The sequence below is a fragment of the Musca autumnalis genome, unplaced genomic scaffold (assembly GCF_047663935.1).
Source record: "Musca autumnalis isolate F117 unplaced genomic scaffold, ASM4766393v1 scaffold_1, whole genome shotgun sequence".
Lineage (NCBI taxonomy): Eukaryota > Metazoa > Arthropoda > Insecta > Diptera > Muscidae > Musca > Musca autumnalis.
The window spans coordinates 154,090,909-154,112,487 of NW_027411644.1; the positions used below are offsets into that span (position 1 = coordinate 154,090,909).

The 21,579-nt window shown below is 33.8% G+C and overlaps 1 protein-coding gene across 1 annotated transcript in view; it reads right to left on the bottom strand.

Moving 5' to 3' along the window:
• Nucleotides 1–21,579, bottom strand: part of LOC141388595 (aldehyde dehydrogenase X, mitochondrial) — a 33,192-nt gene that overhangs the window by 6,194 nt on the left and 5,419 nt on the right. The window contains exons 2-5 of the mRNA XM_073958593.1: nucleotides 7,663–7,767; nucleotides 7,493–7,593; nucleotides 6,864–7,435; nucleotides 6,454–6,803 (exon numbers count right to left, since the gene is read on the bottom strand). Coding sequence (XP_073814694.1) covers nucleotides 6,454–6,803; nucleotides 6,864–7,435; nucleotides 7,493–7,593; nucleotides 7,663–7,767 — 1,128 coding nt within the window. The remainder of the gene's footprint in view (nucleotides 1–6,453; nucleotides 6,804–6,863; nucleotides 7,436–7,492; nucleotides 7,594–7,662; nucleotides 7,768–21,579) is intronic.

The following is a 21,579-nucleotide window of genomic DNA, read 5'->3' on the forward strand; positions in this document are numbered from 1 at the left end:
ATTGGTCCTCTACTTTCATAAAATTCTGGACAGGAGTTGTTTGCAAGCGATTGGCTCAAAAATGTTGCTTAGTGTAATTAGTAAATATGGCTTCACTTCCTTTAGTTATAAGTAAAAAATATGAAATTAATAAACAAAAAGACCTCCCGGGAAATGCTTTGCTTTTTTGCAACAAGCGTTCTCGGGTCCCCTATTACTACAGTACAAGTTTTTTCAGGGGCAAGTCCATACTTCCAGAGAAAATGGCCCGAAAGCTGTAAAGAACACCTACGGCAATCATGTGTAGTGGTTGGTGCGCACTACAACTTTCGGGCCGGATACTGCGTTGGTCCAAACTTTGTTTATCATGATATTTCTGCGAGCCTTATATAAAGTTCGAAGATGGTGATTTTCGGTCTACTCCTTTTGCTATATGCGATTTTTCTTAAATGGAGCAACAGATTTGGACCAAACCATATCTTTTATAAGGAATGACCCCCAAAATAATATCTACTTCCAATATAAACTATGTTGGTCCGGTCCATTTCTTCGGGTACCTTCTCCGCATCACTTGTGATCAATGATAAAATCCATATTTTGTTGGCAAGTTCATACGTCCGCAAATGGCTACACAATTCTGAAAATCTCCTATTACATTGCTTTGGGTTAAGGGATTTTGGTTGTGTAGCCATAGATGAAAGTTTCAGTTCACACAGGCTTAGGGTATATTCCTGTCCGCAAAGCCGGCTGACACTTGTTGAGTTTTTGACGAAGAAGAATCTGTTTCCGACCAGTTTTTTTTTTTTTTTTTTTGATTTCGTTTGTCGTCACGAAGTCCTTTGTCGAAGAAGATAAATGAACATTTCTAGAAATGTGTATCCATTGAAAGTACTTCCCAAAATACAATTCAGTGAGTAATCGACAGAAAAATCCCTGAAGATGAAATTCAATGTAGTTTCGAAATATTGGAAATAATATGCAATAAATAAAAATATAAACTTTAACCTCAATAATCTTGATTTTACTATCATTCAAAAGGTCGAACAAAACATAAAAATACGACAGAAAAATCTTTTTTTTTTTTTTTGTTGTACAATAGGCATCTACTAATTTGTAGCAAGAGACCAGTTTCAAATAATCTCAACGGGCGACACTGCGGTGGAACAGAATTATATCATAAACAAGTAAGAAAACGTTAAGTTCGGCAGGACCGAACTTTTTATACTCTCCACCAAAATTAAATTGAAAGAGAATGGAATAATTAGTTTCCTTTCATCTACGAAAGTACTTAGCTCCGCCTAATTTCAACCATTTTAGTGGGATAATGAATCTAAAACTTATACCAAAAAATTTCAGGTGGAAAGTTTTATACACCCAATGATAACTAAATACCAAATTTCAGCCATTTTGGTAGGATAATATAGCTAAAACCTTAAAAATACCGAAAATCGGAAGGTACCGTTCTATGGGGGCTATATCAAAACGTGGACCGATATATTCCATTTTCAATACCAACCATCCTGCAAGTAATAAAAAATTCTGTACCAAATATTGACTCTCTATCTTTAAAATTGCGAGCTGTATCTTGATTTCAACAGACAGACGGACATGGTTAAATCGACATAGAATTTTAAGCTGATCAATAATATATATACTTTATGACGAATATTTCGATGTGTTACAAACGGAATGACAAATTTAATTATACCTTCCATATGTTGGAGGGTATACAAATGGTTCATATAGTTTTTTTTTTGCAAATTTCAAACATAATAAAGAATTTGTAATTGTTATGATGTTTAAAATAGTTCATTACAAAAACGTGCTAGAAACTATATACAAAAATTTAAAACCACAAACATTAAGCAACGATTTTATCTTTTATTGTTGAATTGCTCTTATCAAAAATTTCAAAAACAAAAGTTCGCAAGAATCTTGTTTCTTGATGTTGTTTATAAGCTAAAGTATAGGACGTAATATGCAACAAACGTTCAATAAATACAAATAAACACCTTGTTCTGAACTAAGTAACACTTGCAGTCAGCCTAAAATTACGAATAAACGCTTAAACAACACTTTAAAACTTAACAAAAACTATGCGGAAAATTGCTCAAAAAGCCTAACGTGTTCATTAGTCTTTATACTTTCAAATATGTTGGACAATAAGTATACCAATGTAGTTAGTGTAGTAATTCTCTGTAATACTTCCTCCAAATACTTTACATATTTCTTGAAAAATTTAAAACATTTTAAAATTTTATTCAAAAATTGAAAAAAATGTGTAGCATAAGCTAATATCCTATGGGACGAAAATCATTTCGGGGGGGCCCGGGCCCCCTGGGCCCCCCGGGCCCCCCCCCCCGGCTACGTCGGTGCCTTGCGCTATATACCCGACATTAGTTGGCCATTGGAGTGCAAGGGGATTTCAATGTCCATCATGAGCTTTGGCATTCCGTCCTAGATAATGACCAAAGGGGTATAGAACGCTGGCCGAGCAAATTGATAGCTCCACATTTTGCACGGTGAATGAAGATAAGAGGAGACTGCCACAGGCCAGACATCACCATTGTGTCAATCGGTCTGATAAATGACGTGTCATGGCAACCCTTCATTTCCCTTGGCTCATCATACGATCATCGTCTTCGTAAACAGACCACCCGACTTTATAACTGCTGACCACCGTACTTTTCTGAACCATGGAAAGGCTGAGTGGCAAAGATTCACGGAATTTACCAATCACCGCATCAGAGTGCTGCCCATTAACCAGATCCTCGGGTAGCTGAGAGAATTTCATTGTTGCAGCCACTTGCTACATACCTGCTGATCGAATACCCGAAATCAGACCAAATTTCCCACCAGAGGCGACGAGTCTCGCAAATGAGCGGGATGAGTTTCGCCGTACGAACCTTGAAGACCTAAGAGTTAGAGAACTTACGTTTGAAGTCAACATAAGCGTAAAAGCGGATAGACCACCTGAATCAATGCAACATTGGTACAGGATTAAGTAAATCATTCTAAAAACGTTTAAATCATTCCCGACAAGAAGAATGATAGAACGGATGTTACTTTCGACGGGTGAAAGTGACAGATCCCAACAGATGTGTGTATTATTTTAACGGCAGTTTATAGAGCACCCCGAGAGTGATAAAGCGAAGAGAAGTGAGCCGTCCAAACCGAGGAGGTACCACCACAATTTACGATAAGCGATGTTGCAGATGTAATCCGAAACGCGAAATCATCCAAAGCGTTGGTCCCACACGGAATCTCAATGGTAATGCTTAAGCAACTGGACGAACCCGGGGTTGAGTATTTAACAAGTGTCCTCAATCTATCGTTAGCCACCCATATTGTACTAAAAGCCTGGAATGTTGGCAGAGTGGTCCCGCTACTGAAGCCAGACCCCCTTGTGGCCAGCGGAAAAGGTTCTAGAGGCACTACTACATCCCATGATGAGAATCAGTTTTCCAACATAAGTTTTCAAACATAAGCATGGATTGCGGAAAATGCACAGCACCGCAACGGCATTACATGCCATATCCACACATATCATGCGAACGAATAGTCTTGATCTATCGATGGCTTTCGATACCGCCAATTATGCCAAACATTTCGAAGATTATTTTGTGGACGCCGGTTATTCGTAGATTCTACAATGTAGAACTCCGAAATAAGAAGTTCAAGACTCGTAGAGTAAAACAGGGGTGATATCTCCGGAACTGTTTAAACTCTACCAAGTCGGGGTGATATCTCCGGAACTGTGTAACCTCTACCTTTCTGAAATTCCACACCCTCAACATGGCATAAAAATTGTAATGTATTCGGATGATTGTACGATCTGGGTGTGGATCCTATCGTCGATGACACATGTGATGGGCTATTTAGCTGACTTGGTGCAGTTCTTCCTTCTGATGAATATAAAAATATCCGCATCCAAATCCACTGTCACACTATTCACCATATGGAAATGAAATGAGGCTTCTCCTGAACATATTGGTCGATGGTGTCCTGATTCTAAACACTAACTACCCAAAAATATTGGTTCTAACGTTCAACAGTATATTTAAGACGTCCGCGCAGGCCACAGCTATTTGCGACAAGATCACTTGAGGCGCAAAAAAAGAAACATTGTTGACCTCTTATAAAGTAATAAGCCGGTCTGTGGTTAGCTATGCGAAGCCAATGCAAATATTATCGCTACGCAGTGGAAGAATATTCAAACCGTACTGAGGACTGCAAGAAGTGGCTCCTCATAATATTAGTGTACCATGCTCATGCTGCTCAGGGATGTTATACGGAAAATAAGAAATCCGTTGATTTCATCAGGAAAATGAGATCCCACGTTACTGTTATCAATTTTTGCACTGGCAAAACTGGAGAATCCTACATTAGAAGAGAAGAGGAGATCTTTAATTTAGGATTACTATCAGCATTGTGCAAAAAAATCTGAACTAATCTAATCTAATCTTCTCGTCATAGCCCATATACATTATCAACATTAAAAATACGTGGGCTAAATAGGATACTCAGTATACTCCTTATTTTAAAACCAAACTTCATGCCTTAAGCAGGGTACACACGATCAGTTTTGACTGTCAGTTTTGCTCAAATAATCGGGTGCTTGCCAGTGTGGCCGTTCACTTTTGTCAGTCATCAGGCAACCACAAAATATTTTGTGGTTGCTGGACGGTTGGACAGTTATCGATAATTCCGAAAAATCAACAGTCAAAACTGATCGTGTGTACCCCGCTTTAAAATGACTCCGACAGAGAATATGTAAAAACGGGTAAGACGACACACACATTGTGTTGCCAACAGTTTTTGATCGGAAATCGTCAAAAAATCGTCAATAAAATTTGGAAAATCGTCAAAAATCGTCAACACAGTCCAAAACTAGGTTTGGTTACCGCCTAATGTGAATTTTTCGCTTATAGTTATGACACTGAAACTGACTACATAAGATATACAACCCACAGCAGTAAAGCTAACTTAATCTCACTTAAATACTGCCATAAAAAACCTTTCGTCAGATAAGAGTTTCCCCTATGGCTTTTGAATGACAACTTTGCTCAAATATCGCCAGATTGACTGTGTGACCGTCCATGTCTTTCGGTCATGACTGACTAACTGACCTCTTAAAGAGCGCAGAAAGCTGGACTCCCACATTTTTCCTGTTTTATTTCATGCAATTTTGACTAATGTAAAAAGTCGTCATTTCAGGACATGAAATCGTCAAATCGTCATTTTCCAATTTTGGGCCAAAAAATCGTCAAAATGACGATAAATCGTCAAATTCGGCAACACTGCTGCCAACCCAGCATCAAACCTATGCTTCTATGTACGTAGATTTAATGCTGCTACAACAACAATCACGGAAATTACTCCCAAAATTATTTTAGGAGTTATGTTCGCATTTGATGTAGGACACACATAACTTCCAAAAGTAGTTGTTGTTGTAGCAGCATATAATGGTCGATTGACAGCCGCTGGCCGAAACACTTTTGGTTTCGGGTCAATCCGGTACGTAAGAACCCGCTGCCGTGGGATTGCCAAAAGTAGTTGGGAGTTATGACTGTCCGCTATGTGTTCGCGGATATAATAATATATAGTTATTCCACAACATCCCAGAAGGGACGACGGTGACTTTTCTCACATTAATGTGTGTACCCCGATTCATATTGTTCAATGATATAGGACCTACTTTTTATTGCCGAGTCCGAACGGCGAGTCTCAAGACACCACTTGTAGATAAGTTTATCATGGCTTAAATATGAAATGTCGCCAATATTATACTGAGAGGTATTTTGCCACCGTTGAAAATGGGATGTGGTCCGACTGGGAATCGAACCCCGGACCTTTAGCGCTCAAGGCGAGTGTGTATACCATTGCACCACGGTGTTCGCGGACATAAATACCAATCAAAATTTCGAACACAGCACCCAAACCATTACCAAGAAAATATGCACGAATAGGCGGTGTTTTATCTGTCTGCCGCATAACATCGGGCATATGTTCAATAAATAATTTGTCAAGGCTTCGGCTTGGAATGTCTAGACCAGTTACGGGCTTCTTTGCATAGAAGTATAGTGAGGGCGCCCACTGAGTTGTTTTTGCATTTGCTTCGCTCTCTCACTTACAGTGCAAGTGAATGAAAACAAACAATAAACATCATGTGGTTGTTGTTTTCTTCACCCATACATACACACATACTAAAACATTGATGGAAATTAGTGGGCGAAGCTGGTCTACACAAACATATTCATTACGTAACAGATCGACCTATGGCCGAATATCCTTTTTCATTAACGATGATTTTCATGCGACGATGTTGCGGATAAAATATTTCGGTATAGGACACGATGCAAAATGAACAATTGTTACAATAACATCAAACTGTACCATACTGTCCGGTTATCTTAAATCTTCCCTATAAAATTTCAATAAAAAAATCATCAAAATTTTACAATCTCTACTCACTTCTTCTTGAGCGATTTTCATGTTGTCAGTGACATCTGAAAACACAGTCGGTTCAATAAAGAATCCAACATCTCCGATGCGTTTGCCGCCACACTGAAGTTTGGCACCTTCAGATTTGCCACTCTCAATATAACCCAAAACTTTAGTCATCATTTCATCATCAATTTGAGGACCTTGTAAGACAGTCTCATCGAAGGGGTCACCTACTTTGCGGGCTTTAGCTTTGGCAGCAGCCTTGGCAACGAATTCGTCGTAAATCTTTTCATGGACATAGGTGCGGCTGCCGGCGCAGCAACTTTGGCCATGATTGGCGAACAAGGCTTCATGGGTTATGTCAACAGCCAAATCAACTGCAATTAAAAAACACCTTGTAAGTGAACAAAACACCACCTTTTCTTCATTTCACTTACTATCTGCATCATCGAACACCACCAGTGGACTTTTACCGCCCAATTCCAAGGAAACACGTTTAAGATTTGACTTAGCAGCAGCTTCCATAATAATGCGACCAACTTCTACGGAACCAGTAAATGCCACCTTTTGAATTTCAGGGTGTTCCGAAATGGCAGCTCCTGCGGTCGGGCCATAACCGGTAATGATGTTAATAACACCTGGTGGAAAACCAGCCTCCTTGGCCAAGGCAGCCATATGCAAGGCAGTCAAAGGAGTCTGCTCAGCTGGTTTCATGACAATGGTGCAACCAACAGCCAAAGCTGGGCCCCATTTCCACGCTAACATCAACAAGGGATAATTCCAGGGAATAATTTGTCCAACAACACCAATGGGTTCCTTGCGTGTCATTGAAATAAAACCTCCAGTTGGAATGGTGTCACCAAAGAATTTATCAGTCCAGCCAGCATAATATTTCAAAGTCATAATGGAAATTTCCACATCGAACAAGGCCTCGGCATAAGGTTTACCATTATCGCGGGTTTCAATGCTGGCAAGGAATGTCTTATCACGTTCCATAAGATCGCAGAGTCTGCCAAGGAAATAGTTTTAAAAACATTTCTTACAATAGGTGTTCAAGTGTACTTACTTCAACATCAATTCGGTACGTTGCAATGGACTCATTTTACGCCATGATGAATTTCTATGGAAGGCCTTCTTGGCAGCTGCCACAGCTAAGTCAACATCGGCCTTTAATAGATAAATAAAGGAATTGTAAGTTTAAACCCTTTGGGAATATTGATTTGAGTTCCATTTTACCTTATCGCCCTCAGCCACTTCGACTATAACTTTACCGGTTGCAGGATTTACAGTTGGGAAGGTTTTGCCCGATTTGGCATCAACAAATTCATTGTTAATAAAAAGCTAAAAAAACAAACAAAAGAAAGTATTTACTAACGAATCTATGAAAATGTAGAAGTTTAGGAGCCTCATAACTCCGGAAAATATAGTCAATTCTATTTAAATAACATTTATGTTTATATCGTAAATATATTCAAGGTTAATCAAGGTTGAGGACCTGCCACTTCAAGTATTATCACACACTTTCACTTTAATATGGAGATATGTATGTAGAAATGAATAACAACTGTTCTGGTCATCACAAGTGACTCGCTTGAATTGCATTCCGTCCATGACATGTGAGATAATGCAGTTTTGTTTATTTGCCTATATCAACGTTAAACAATTAATGTTCATTTATTATTAAAACAGTTGGCTTATCAAGCAGTTGTTTCAATAGCGCAACGTTGTTATAATTGATTGCGATTATCGCTTTCAATTGCATCAGGACTCAGGTTTAATAGTTCTCTAGAATCAGTAATTGCACATCACACCAACTGATTAGCACATTAACCGCACGCATACAGATGGTAATTTGTGAGAAATCTGTCTGAAGCAGTTTAGGAGCAATAAAATAAATATCTGTGAACATGCATATAGTTAACTAAATACATATTTTGTATTCTAAAAATAATCAACATTCCAATATGTTCGCTTATAAGTAACAATTTAAGGAACTAATGTAAATAAAATGTTTTGATGCAATAGGATAGCAAACATTTCGAGATCAATATTCTGCAAAAGCCAGCAAAAGAGAGTTATTGGTTATTAGAGTGGTTTTAAAAAATCGATGTCGGACTTTTTTTATGCGGCACACTCCTAAAATGTTTAGTTTTGTTAAAAATTAAGACTGCCAAAGTTTAAGCTCAATCGGAATATCGTCGGTGTCATGCACTTAAGCATACGCCATTTGCCCGTTTTGAGATAATCGCATTTTAATGCTTTGCGTCATAACTGCGTGGAGCTGATTAAAGAAAATATTTATATTTTTGACTTGAAATATTAATAATAGTATATAAAACATATTTTCAAAAATATAGGGGAATATGTATTGGAATATAAAAGTTATAGAGATTTTTTTAAAACAAGAATTTTTGTCGATTTGTTCCATATCCACACTTATGACACAAATCTGAAATATTGTAAATCACATGGAATAAAGTGACAAAAAATTTTTCCATCTTTGCCTCAATAAATTAAATACTTCTAAAGCGAAAATTCAAGTTCTGATTTTGAAATGTGTTTTTAAACTTGTAAATTTTTGAAATATTAATTTTATAACTGAAAAAAGTTTAAGCTTTCGCGTCGATGGATGGATATCTCGGAAACTAGAGCAGATAGGAGAAAGCCGACTAGAATTCTGAAGAGAAAACCCTAGAAACCACCTGTATCTCAAAAAGTCAAAAATGGCGTATGGAACACATAAGCATGACACCGACGATATGTTAACACGTGCCACTGGGGCCTGAAAGTTTGCATGGGCTCTTTATATAGCTAATATTAAAATCTGACGCGATTTTCAAAAATTTTTGTAGGATTACTTGTTTAACCACTACAAAGAACTGGTAAACTGCTTTCATCGATGGGACAAGAAATGTGGTCCGTAGAGTGATTTTGTGAAAATTCAACTTTGGCCCCATACAAATTTTAAAGAAACCTCTCTACAGGCCACATTTATTGTCCAATCGGTGAAAAGAGTTTACCAGTTCTTTGTAGTGGCTAAACAAGTAATCCTACAAAAAATGTTGAAAATCGGGTCAGGGACTGGGGAGGCACGATCCAGTCAGCCAGGCAGACAGAGGGACATGGCTAAACAACTTTAAATTGTCTGAAACGAATTTCGTCCAAACATATGTGTGGTCTAAAACCATTATTTCGATGAGACACATTTTGCTCGTATGAAAGTGTATATGCCCTCGTTAGCTTAAATTCTGAGGGTATAAAAATTTGTATATATCTTTTGTTCGTAGTATTCTTGAATACGGTGCAATAATTTGGGATCCAAAGTATACTATATACTGTAGTCTGATTGAATCAGTTAAATTTCTGCGCACCATTTCTGCGGTTCTCCTTGAAATTATTAAACTGCCAACAGTGAAAAGAAGACGTTTAATGTTGGGACTAAATTTTCTTTTAAATGATATTCAGGGAAACATTTATTGAGATCTGATTATGAGCAGAATCTTAATAAATGTCCCCAATAGACCAACTACAAATTTCCAGCCTCTTCACGTTAATTAAATACAGATTTTGCTCTCTAAAAATAAACAAAATTCCAATATCTTCGCTTATAAAGCACAATTTAACGAACAAATGCAAATATATGGTCTGTTCCAGAACTGCAAGAATCTACTAATTTTTACTACTTGTTTTTCGATATCATAAAGGAAATTTTTTATCGTAGTTAAAAATTGTAGATTCTTGCAGGTTCTGGAATAGATATATAGTTTTTTGATGGAACATGACAGCAAACATGTTAAGATAAATAAGATCCTGCAAGAGCCATCATAAACAAGTTATTGTTTATCAAGATACTGCACAAAGCCAACAAATTTTACACCAAAAAAGCATTTAGCTTTTTTATGGGTGCCACCGTGGTGCAATGGTAAGCACGTCCGCCGTGCATTTATAAGGTCTGTGGTTCGATTCCTAGGTCAGGCAAAATCATCACACTTTCCAAAATACCCCTCAGTGTAATGTATTCCAGCCATGTAAAAGTTCTCTATAAGTGGTGTCGTAAGACTCGCCGCCGCACACTGGTATCGATTACAGACACTCTGCTAACTAAAATTTTGTTTCTACTTTTTTGTTGTTGTAAATATTGACTCAGTTATTCACTGTCACGTGCAAGAAATGTTGATGCATCAGATTTTAACAAAATTGTTGCTAAAATCCTGATCTCATATTTGTTTAATTGTTAAATAAATTCGTAATGTAACTAAACAAAGTTTATTTTTTATTGATAGGGGAGGGTGTAAGGTAAATTTAAAAAAAAGTTTGGGACCTGAAGTTACATAGTTACATAGCAATACATTTTCAAAAATTATATTTTTTTATATTTTTAGTGCAATATACTTTTGTTGAATGGAACGTAACTACAAAGGTTCTCTAAGGTCCAGTCCAATTTTTTTTTTACTAATTAATTTGGACTTCGTAGATTCCGAATAACCACACTTTAGCTGCAAATAGCTGCAAATCTTGGTGATAAATGGTCTTGAAAAATCTGTTGGTACAGTTATATGAGGTCTATATCAAAATGTAGACCTATGTTCACAATTTGTGGTGAAGAAGATGTAAAATGGTTCACCTTAACATTTTGTATGATAATCTGCATTATTTATAGCATGATTTTACCGTTTCGGAACAGAATCTTCAAACTTGCGACATGTTTCCACCTGTATTTTCTCCCATTTTTTTTGCAAAACTTCCATTAGCTTTGTTTTTGATGACATTTTGTGATTTGTCCTGTTAACGCCTCTAAGCAGGCATTATTTGTTATATCAAAAAATGGACCTATATTGAAAATTTTTGGAAGGAGCTTGCAATTTTTAATATACAGCTTTGGTATAGAAGTTTCTATTACATCTAGGAGGTTTAATATTGAAAATGAGCTACATCGATACACGTTTTGATATAGCCTCCTTTTAAGGGTACCTCCCGATTTTCCGTATTTTGGAGGTTGTGCCCTCAATATCTCACCGAAATAGCTGAAATTTAAATAAATATATTTATTTATCCCCTCAGGCAGACAGACGGACGGACATTGCTAAATCGACTCCAAATTGTCTGAAACGATTTTTTTCCAAAAATACTTTATTTTGGGTTAAATACGGATATTACTTCAGAATCTCTGTATTTTATGACACACCTTTTTGGCAAATATTATAATAGCGTATAAAGGATTCAAATAGAATTGCGTAACAATGCGCGGAATTGTTAAAATATAATTTAGGAGATTTTCGGACTTTCAAGGTGTCAATATCCGCCGTTTTAGTGGATGGATTCGCGAAAGTGCTCTTTAGATCCGGTGAGTAAAAAATAAAAATAATTCACGCGGGATTCTAGGTACCCTACAATTGTAAATGTTAAAATAGCTTTTTATGAAAGTTTACGGATAATTTTTTCAACTTTGAACTCCTATTTCTAGGAAGCTGTACAGAGCATACTCATGAGTATTCTTTAATTATTTTTTTCTGCACAGGTATATATCAACATTAATGCCTCGACGAGCTGAGTCAATCTGTAATCACACTACAAGTCGTTTGATCGGATCGTCACCAAATTTTAGGTGTTGATGAGAGTTCCGAAGGGAGACATCGCAATAGTAGGTAATGCATCGCATTTTTTTAATTTTTTGTTTTTTTTTTTTGTATTCAACCTATAGGTTGCAATTTTGATCGCATCATCACGACATTTCTGTTGTTAAAGAGGGACCCAGAGAAGAAGAAGCCTATTGACTTTAATGGTGGTCGAATAATATTCCGGGTCGGAATGGGCAAAAATCTTATGTGGAGAAAAATCAACGTTTTATTCTTATGGGAATATCTCCGCTTCTAGTAAGAGTATTCCAACGGCAAAGCCTTTCAATGGAAGAAGAAAAAAATGGCATTTTATTGCTGTAATGTAGGTAGACGTACAGTGGCTCCAAGCGAAAGTCGTACACCTAATGAAATTTTTTTAATTGACTTATATCTCCGATACGAAAAGGGATATGAAGAAAGTATTTACGCAGCTTTATAGTGTATTTAGTCGACAATTTAGAAACACGATATAATAAAATAATCAACCCGTTTACATTGTTATAAAATTAAAATATCTGAAATACTAAGAAGTTTAGCACCAAGCGGCATATTTCTGGTTTCAGTTGAATTCTGCAATCGATTTAGAATATTCTTGACCAGTTTTGAACAGCTGAAGTTTAAAATATGTCGCTGTTTGTTTGGAAAATCTCTCCTATAAAGATGTCCGGAAGTATAAGTCGTCTGGAGACATTTTCCATTTATAGAACCACTATAGATGATTTATTGTTCAAGCTTGGACTACAGTCCAGCCAACCCATGTTATTGAAACAATTATTTAATACCAGTGGTCGCAAATAATAAGCTTTTATGCTTGAAGTCCGAGTTTTGGCAGAAAGAACAACGCTTACCTTGACCAATACATTATTCGACAGGTAGTGAGAACTCATTTTAATTATAAAATCTCACATTTTGATTCCCAATGACTTCAGAAAAATTATAAAACAAAGATTCAAATCTGAAAGACAAGCCCCACACACCCACAAATACACTGATGCTTTATGTTCTATTATTCGTGTATTAGACATGAAGCAATTTGTGGGATTTTTCACAATGTAATGTCAGGTTTCGGACAGAACTTGTTGGATCTATGAAAATTACACTCTTTTAAGAAAATTCATGCATTCATCGCTATTGTTTTGATATTCTAAACATCGCTCTTGGATAAATTTATGTATAGCTTTTTTACGACTTTTTTTATCACCAATTGACAAGGTATTTATGTTGTAAAAATTTGGTTGCACATTGGAAAAATAAGCTTCCAAATATTTTTCTCAATCGATTAGAGTGTCGGGACACTAAAAATCAACTCATTTTGCACTTCGTGTATTAAACTATCCAAAAGAAAATATTGTTTTTTTAATGTTTTAGTTATTTTAAATATTTCATATGGCTTTTTTTTCTTATTAGTAGACATCATGGTATTGAATAGCTTTGCAGTTTTAATTTTCAATATCTGCTGAATCTAAAAAAAATGTTTTTGTAAAGTTAAATAAATAATTTTCTCATGTTGGACCCTGTCAATGGACCCTGTCAATTGTAAAGAAGCGCAGATGTTACACTAAATCGATCGTAGGATTTAACAAAAAACAGGAACATGTACTAGAATTAATTATTTTAACAAATACTTTGTCTTTATAATTGCTGTACGACTTTCGCTTGGTGCTAAAATTGTTAGTATTTTAGCTAAATTAATTTTACAACAATGTAAACGGGTTGATTATTTTATTATATCACGTTTCTAAGTTGTCGACTAAATTCACTAAAAGGCTGCGTAAATACTTTCTTCATATCCCATTTTGTGCCGGAGATATAAGTCAATTAAAAAAATTTCATTAGGTGTACGACTTTCGCTTGGAGCCACTGTATGTGTTCAAAATTGGAAATATCGCAATATCCCAGGTCGGAATTTTGATCGGATCGTCCCAATTATGAGAAATTCAGTTATAGTTTTTTGTTTTCAGACTTAAACCACTATAACTTAGTCATTTGTTAACCAACACGATATAATTTTGCACCAGAACGCTTGAATATTTTTCTGGTCAAATTTTGTAGCACTGTGCCATTTATCGACATTTTTCGAAAAGTTTGCACCTTCTCAAGGCCAAAACTGCCTGAAGGAGCATTCCAAAGCTTTTGCGATTTATTAGAAAATTCTTAATTACTGTCTTGGCTACAATTTTTGTCCTTGTGTTCGAAAATCTGAATGGTTTGCCTGTTATATGCCAAAATGTCTAAAAAACGTGGATAAAAAAACTTAAAGTCAAAATCGGGAGGCTCAATTTTCGCCGTAGACCTATGCTCTAGTGGACTTTTTTGCTCAGTTTAATCCCAGGAATCAGAAACGCGAAGGGCCCATAAAGGGTTTCAAATCGCCCCGGCCTAATATATACCCTCGTTAGTATACAGGCTGAGGGTATAAACATGTGATAGATATGATTAATTGTGGAAATTTATTCTCACCTGTTCAAGGTATCATAAGAAAAGAACTGTTACCAGCGTTTTGGAAATTCAACAAACTTTAGTTCGGGCTAATGTAACGTAGACATTTTTGGTTTTTCGTCCTCAAAATCACACATTGCATTCTATTTTCGGTCTAAAACAGATTAAATGGAGGCTATACACCGGTAATTTTTTTTTCAAAATTATCAGAATAATAACCGCTCATAAAAAATGTTCAATCACCCTAACACGCCCTTTTTACTTGTCGCTTAATAAACTGGTATACTTTGTGGATTATTGCAAATAATATATCTACATACATATACATTTTTCCACGCACACTGCGTATCAGATTACAACTTGCCTCAATTCATATTCATTGATGCAGGTCAATAAATTTGTCGATACACTGTTAATAATTAAATTATTGACTGCATGCTAGTTAAAAAGAACATAACTTTCGTCATATTTTCTTGACTATAGGAATTTTATGCGAAAAGTTGAAAATCTTTCTGTTGTTATCTTTTAAGTTTTATCGGCGCAACATGAAGTATTTTGGAACCTGTTCGCATGTGAAAAATGTTACCTACATGGTAAATTTATACCAAAGATCTTTGAGAAAAGTATATGATAATTACATAGAAATATATAAAGAATCAAAAAACACCAGCAACTGATTTTCTCAGATGACAAAAAATGGTCAAAAATGGAGACGTAAGGTAGAAGATCGGGGGGTTTGGAAATCAATTCTTAGTTCGCTTTTTGAACAAAACGTTCTTTTACGAATAAAAGCCATTTAAGTAAAAGTAAAACTAAAATACAATTCTTCTCTATTGGTTTCAAATTTGAGATAATAATGACAGCCAACACAAATAATTTAATTCTTATCATCGATTTGGTGGTGTTGTTTTTTTAGTATAGAAGAATACCCACAGAATATGAATTATGTTGTCGTCGCACTTAAACCCTTGACAATGAAATACAATTTGTTATATATTCTTATCGCGTTGTTCTACTGCAAATATTGTTATTTATATCTTTATGAATGCAGTATGGAAGAAATTTATAAAGATTTCAAATTCAGTTTTTAAGAGATTTTTATGCCAAATATTTATCGAAAACAAAATCTTAAACAAAATCTCAAATGGAGTGCAAAAAACGTTTAATGTTCTTCGAATCAGATGTGCCGAGTTCTTTTGTTTGCGAGCGAACATATTCGTAATTCAAATGTCTTATAATAACACTGTGATACAAAAGTGGACAAAATTTTTTTGCAGGATTTCTGATGCACAAATTCGGTTTTGAGGGAGTCCATAGAAGACGAAAATACCTTTGGTTTCTTTGGGTCACTTCGGCTTTTGATTTTATAACGGTAAATGTAGTGAAAAATGGGCTTTCTTGGATTTTCAACTTTAAACTGACATTACTTCTTTTTTCCACAACCGATTTGCACACACTGTTTTTCATTATAAAGGGGAGAGTAATGCCTTTCAAACAAGCCATAGATTTTTAAAATCGGTTAACAAATGGCTAAGTAATAGTGGTTTAAGTGTGACAAAAACGCATTAAAAAACAGTAAAATGTTTTGCCTTGTGCTCTAGGCTGCGTACGCGACACCTAACAGTACAATTATTTACAGTTAGCAAGTAGGAAATTTAGTTGGCTTTCCAAAATGGGAAAAACCAACGAAATCGGTTGAAAAATGAATGCGCTATGGCATTTTTTGTGTTTCAACTTTTTGGTTTTTTTTCATATTTTCCTTTATAAAAGACTAGCAAAATGCCCGCTACTTCGTATGCGGAAAAGGAATAATATTCAAATAAACAATATTTAATATGGTGAACACTGAAAATTTTTATGTACTAATACCAATTTGAATTGATATTTTATTTCTTCGATGTACTGTTCGTACACGTTTTGATCGAATCTCAAAAAAAAGACCTCTACACTTCAACAGCGGCCTACATTTGAGTATTTTGAAAATTTTATATAAATTTTCCAACCGAATTTTGGAATTTGTGATATCAAAATGTAGAAAACCGATCGATTCCCCGGTCAGGGGATTCCTGAGTATTTCTGCCATGTAAAACTTCTCTACAAGTTGTGTCGTAAGGCACGCCGTTCGGAATCGGCGATAAACAGTAAGTCCCATATCATTGAGCTAATATGAAACGGGGTGCACTCAATGATATGAGAGAAGTCTCCCTTGTCCCGTCTGGGATGTTTGTGGAACAATTATTACATTATTTTGAAACCGAATTCGTGTTAACATAGAAACAATAGTACATTATTCAGTAAAATTTTTAGAATCCACAACCTTAGCTCATATGTTACAGTTTTAGCTCTACTTGTTCACCCAATGCCAATGGTATTACATGTAGAAACCTTTCATACATTTAAAGGTGGATTTTAAAACATTCTGATCCAATATCAACAGTTTTCATTTAAATTCATTTAAATTTCATTTATCGATTCACTCAATACCAGTGTTTCAATATTTAGTATTACTTAATAGTTCTAGTACATTTATTGTACGACCACTTCTAACAATGAAGTTAACAAATAAATAATATACCAGAATTCCACTCCTATTCCTTAGCCCAATACCAAATTTATTGCAATTTTGTACTTTTCACACACTAATTATATAATCCCAGCTTCATTGCTACACCAACGTCAAATTTAATACCATTTAGTACATTTCGTATTTCTCAATAAGTCAGCCAGCCCTCAGCCTAATTTTAGAATTTGTATGTATTTCAAAAAATCCTTATCTAAACACCAACACCATCCCTCATACAACAATTCGAAATTCCACCTTTATCCCTTCAAGCAACGCCAAACTGGTACCAAATTCAGTACTTATAATATGTATAAGTTAAAAAACTACTTCCTTTTATCCAAAACTAAATCCCAATCGCAATTTAGTATTTTTCGTATACATAATACCGAATTTCACAATTTCAGCTCTACAAATTTACACAATAACAATTCGAACCAAATTCTTTGCCATTATGTTATTTTCGTTCACTTATTGTACGTATATCCACAACCACATCCATATCTCAACCCTACACATCAAGAGGGTCTATAATACCAAATTTCCGAATACCATCATAATACCATTAATACTTTTCGTATGAAAGTACGAATTTCAATAACTATCTCCAACAGTAACTCCAAATTTCAGGATTCTACCCTATCCGTCCATCCAAAACTAAATTGTACCAAATTTAGTACCATTTAGTACTTTTCGTAACCATAAGTACGAACTTCCAAAACTATCTCAGTCCTACACTCCAACTGTAATCTAAATTTCAGGATTCCATCTCTCGCCGTTCACCCAAATCCAAATTGAACCAAATTTAGTACCATTTAGTACTTTTCGTAGCCATAAGTACGAATTTCCTAAACTTCCTTAACCCTACATTCCAACAATAACCTTAACTCGAAATTTCTGGATTCCTGCTCTATCCGTTCATTCAAATATAAATTGTACCAAATTTAGAACCATTTAGTACGTTCCATACCCATAAGTACGAATTTCCAAAACTACCTCAATCTTACACCCCATAAGTAAACTTAATTATGAATTTCAGGATTCCAGCTCTATCTGTTCACCCAAATCCAAATTGTACCAAATTTAGTACTTTCGTATCCATAAGTATGAATTTCCAAAACTATTTCAATCCTTCACTCTATCAGTAACCTTAATTCCAGATTTCAGGATTACAGCTCTATCCGTGCACACAAATTCAAATTGAGTACCATTTATTAATTTTCGTACCCCCTAAGTACGAATTTCCAAAACTTGTTCAATCCTACACCCCAATAGAAATCTTAATTAAAAATTTCAGGATTACCATTGTACCAAATTTAGTACTTTCCGTAGCCATATGTACGAATTTCCAAAACTAACTCAATCCTACAGTCCAACAGTAATCTTAATTCCAAATTTCACGATTCCAGCTCTTTTCGTTCCCTAAAATCCAAATTGTACCAAATTTAGTACTTATGGTACCCATAAGTACGAATTTCCAAAACTTCCTCAATCCTCACTACAACATTAACCTTAACTGGAAATTTCAGGATTCCAGCTGTATCCGTTCACCCAAATATAAATAGTACCAAATTTAGTACCATTTAGTACTTTCCGTACCCATAATGACGAATTTCCAAGACTACCTCAATCCTACACTCCATCAGTAATCTTAATTTCAAATTTCAGGATTCCAACTCTATCCGTTCACCTAAATATAAATTGTACCAAATTTAGTACATTTAGTACTTTCCGTTCCCATGAGTATGAATTTCCAAAACTACCTCAATCCTACATTCCATCAGTAACCTTAATTCGAAATTTCAGGATTCCAACTCTATCCGTTCCACTAAATTTAAATTGTACCAAATTTAGTATCATTTAGTACTTTCCGTACCCATAAGTATGAATTTCCAAGACTAACTCAATCCTACACTCCAAACGTAATTAAATTCCAAATTTCAGGATTCCAGCTCTATCCGTTCACCCAAATCCAATTTGTACCAAATTTAGTACCGTTTACTACTTTTCGTACCCATAAGTACGAATTTCCAAAACTATCTCAATCCTTCACTCCATCAATAATCTTAATTCCAAATTTCAGGTTTCCATGTCTATCTAAATCCAAATTGTACCAAATTCGGTACCATTCAGTACTTTTCGTACACATAAGTATGAATTTCCAAAAGTACACCCATATCTCAATCGTACGCTTCAACGGTAATCTAAATTCCAAATTTCAGGTTTTCAGCTCTATCCGTTCACCCAAATCCGAATTGTACCAAATTTAGTACCATTTAGTACTACGCGAACACATAAGTACGAACTTCCAAAATCATTTCCTTATATCAACACCACTTCCAAACCTTGATTTCCATACCAAATATGAACATTGTAGCTATATCCGCTCAAAATATACAAATGGTACCAAATTTAGTAACTTTTCGTACACTTATAGGTCGAATTTCCAAAAACCCTTTGGTACATCTTTCTAACTCTTCATCAGTTACCCTCATTCCAAATTTCAGAATTCTAGCTCTTCCCGTTTGCCTAATACCAAGGGTACCATATTTAGTACCTTTTAGTACTTTTCGTACCCTTCTAGGTCGAATTTCCTAAAACCCAGCCTTATCTCACCCCTACACACTGACAGCAACCCACAGTCAAAATTTCAGCTTTCTAGCTTCAGCGGTTTCGTCTGGGCGATGATATGTCAGTCACTCAGTCACTCACTAAGCTCTTTTATATATATAAATTATTTATTATTTATTATTTATTATTTATTATTTATTATTTATTATTTATTATTTATTATTTATTATTTATTATTTATTATTTATTATTTATTATTTATTATTTATTATTTATTATTTATTATTTATTATTTATTATTTATTATTTATTATTTATTATTTATTATTTATTATTTATTATTTATTATTTATTATTTATTATTTATTATTTATTATTTATTATTTATTATTTATTATTTATTATTTATTATTTATTATTTATTATTTATTATTTATTATTTATTATTTATTATTTATTATTTATTATTTATTATTTATTATTTATTATTTATTATTTATTATTTATTATTTATTATTTATTATTTATTATTTATTATTTATTATTTATTATTTATTATTTATTATTTATTATTTATTATTTATTATTTATTATTTATTATTTATTATTTATTATTTATTATTTATTATTTATTATTTATTATTTATTATTTATTATTTATTATTTATTATTTATTATTTATTATTTATTATTTATTATTTATTATTTATTATTTATTATTTATTATTTATTATTTATTATTTATTATTTATTATTTATTATTTATTATTTATTATTTATTATTTATTATTTATTATTTATTATTTATTATTTATTATTTATTATTTATTATTTATTATTTATTATTTATTATTTATTATTTATTATTTATTATTTATTATTTATTATTTATTATTTATTATTTATTATTTATTATTTATTATTTATTATTTATTATTTATTATTTATTATTTATTATTTATTATTTATTATTTATTATTTATTATTTATTATTTATTATTTATTATTTATTATTTATTATTTATTATTTATTATTTATTATTTATTATTTATTATTTATTATTTATTATTTATTATTTATTATTTATTATTTATTATTTATTATTTATTATTTATTATTTATTATTTATTATTTATTATTTACTATTTGTTATTACTTCCTTTTATAAACACCACTTCTCAACCTTCATTTACAACCCAAATCCAAGTTGTACTAAATATAGTACTTTCCGTTCACATAATTTACGAATTTCCAAACCTATCTCAATTCTACACTCCAACAGTAATCTTAATTCCAAATTTCAGGTTTCGAACTTTATCCTTTAACCCAAATCCAGGTTGTAGTAAATTTAGTACCATTTAGTACTTTTCGTTCACATAATTTACGAATTCGCAAACCTATCTCAACTCTACACTCCAACAGTAATCTTAATTCAAAATTTCAGGTGTCGAACTTTATCCGTTCACCCAAATCCAAGCTGTAGTAATTTTAGTACCATTTAGTACTTTTCGTACACATAAGTACGAATTTCCAAAACTACCCCCATATCTCAATCCTATACTCCGTAAGTAATCTTAATTCTAAATTTCAGGTTTTCAGCTATTTCCGTTAACCCAAATCCAAGTTGTACTAAATATAGTACCATTTAGTACTTTTCGTTCACATAATTTACGAATTCGCAAACCTATCTCAACTCTACACTCCAACAGTAATCTTAATTCAAAATTTCAGGTGTCGAACTTTATCCGTTCACCCAAATCCAAGCTGTAGTAATTTTAGTACCATTTAGTACTTTTCGTACACATAAGTACGAATTTCCAAAACTACCCCCATATCTCAATCCTATACTCCGTCAGTAATCTTAATTCTAAATTTCAGGTTTTCAGCTATTTCCGTTAACCCAAATCCAAGTTGTACTAAATATAGTACCATTTAGTACTTTTCGTTCACATAATTTACGAATT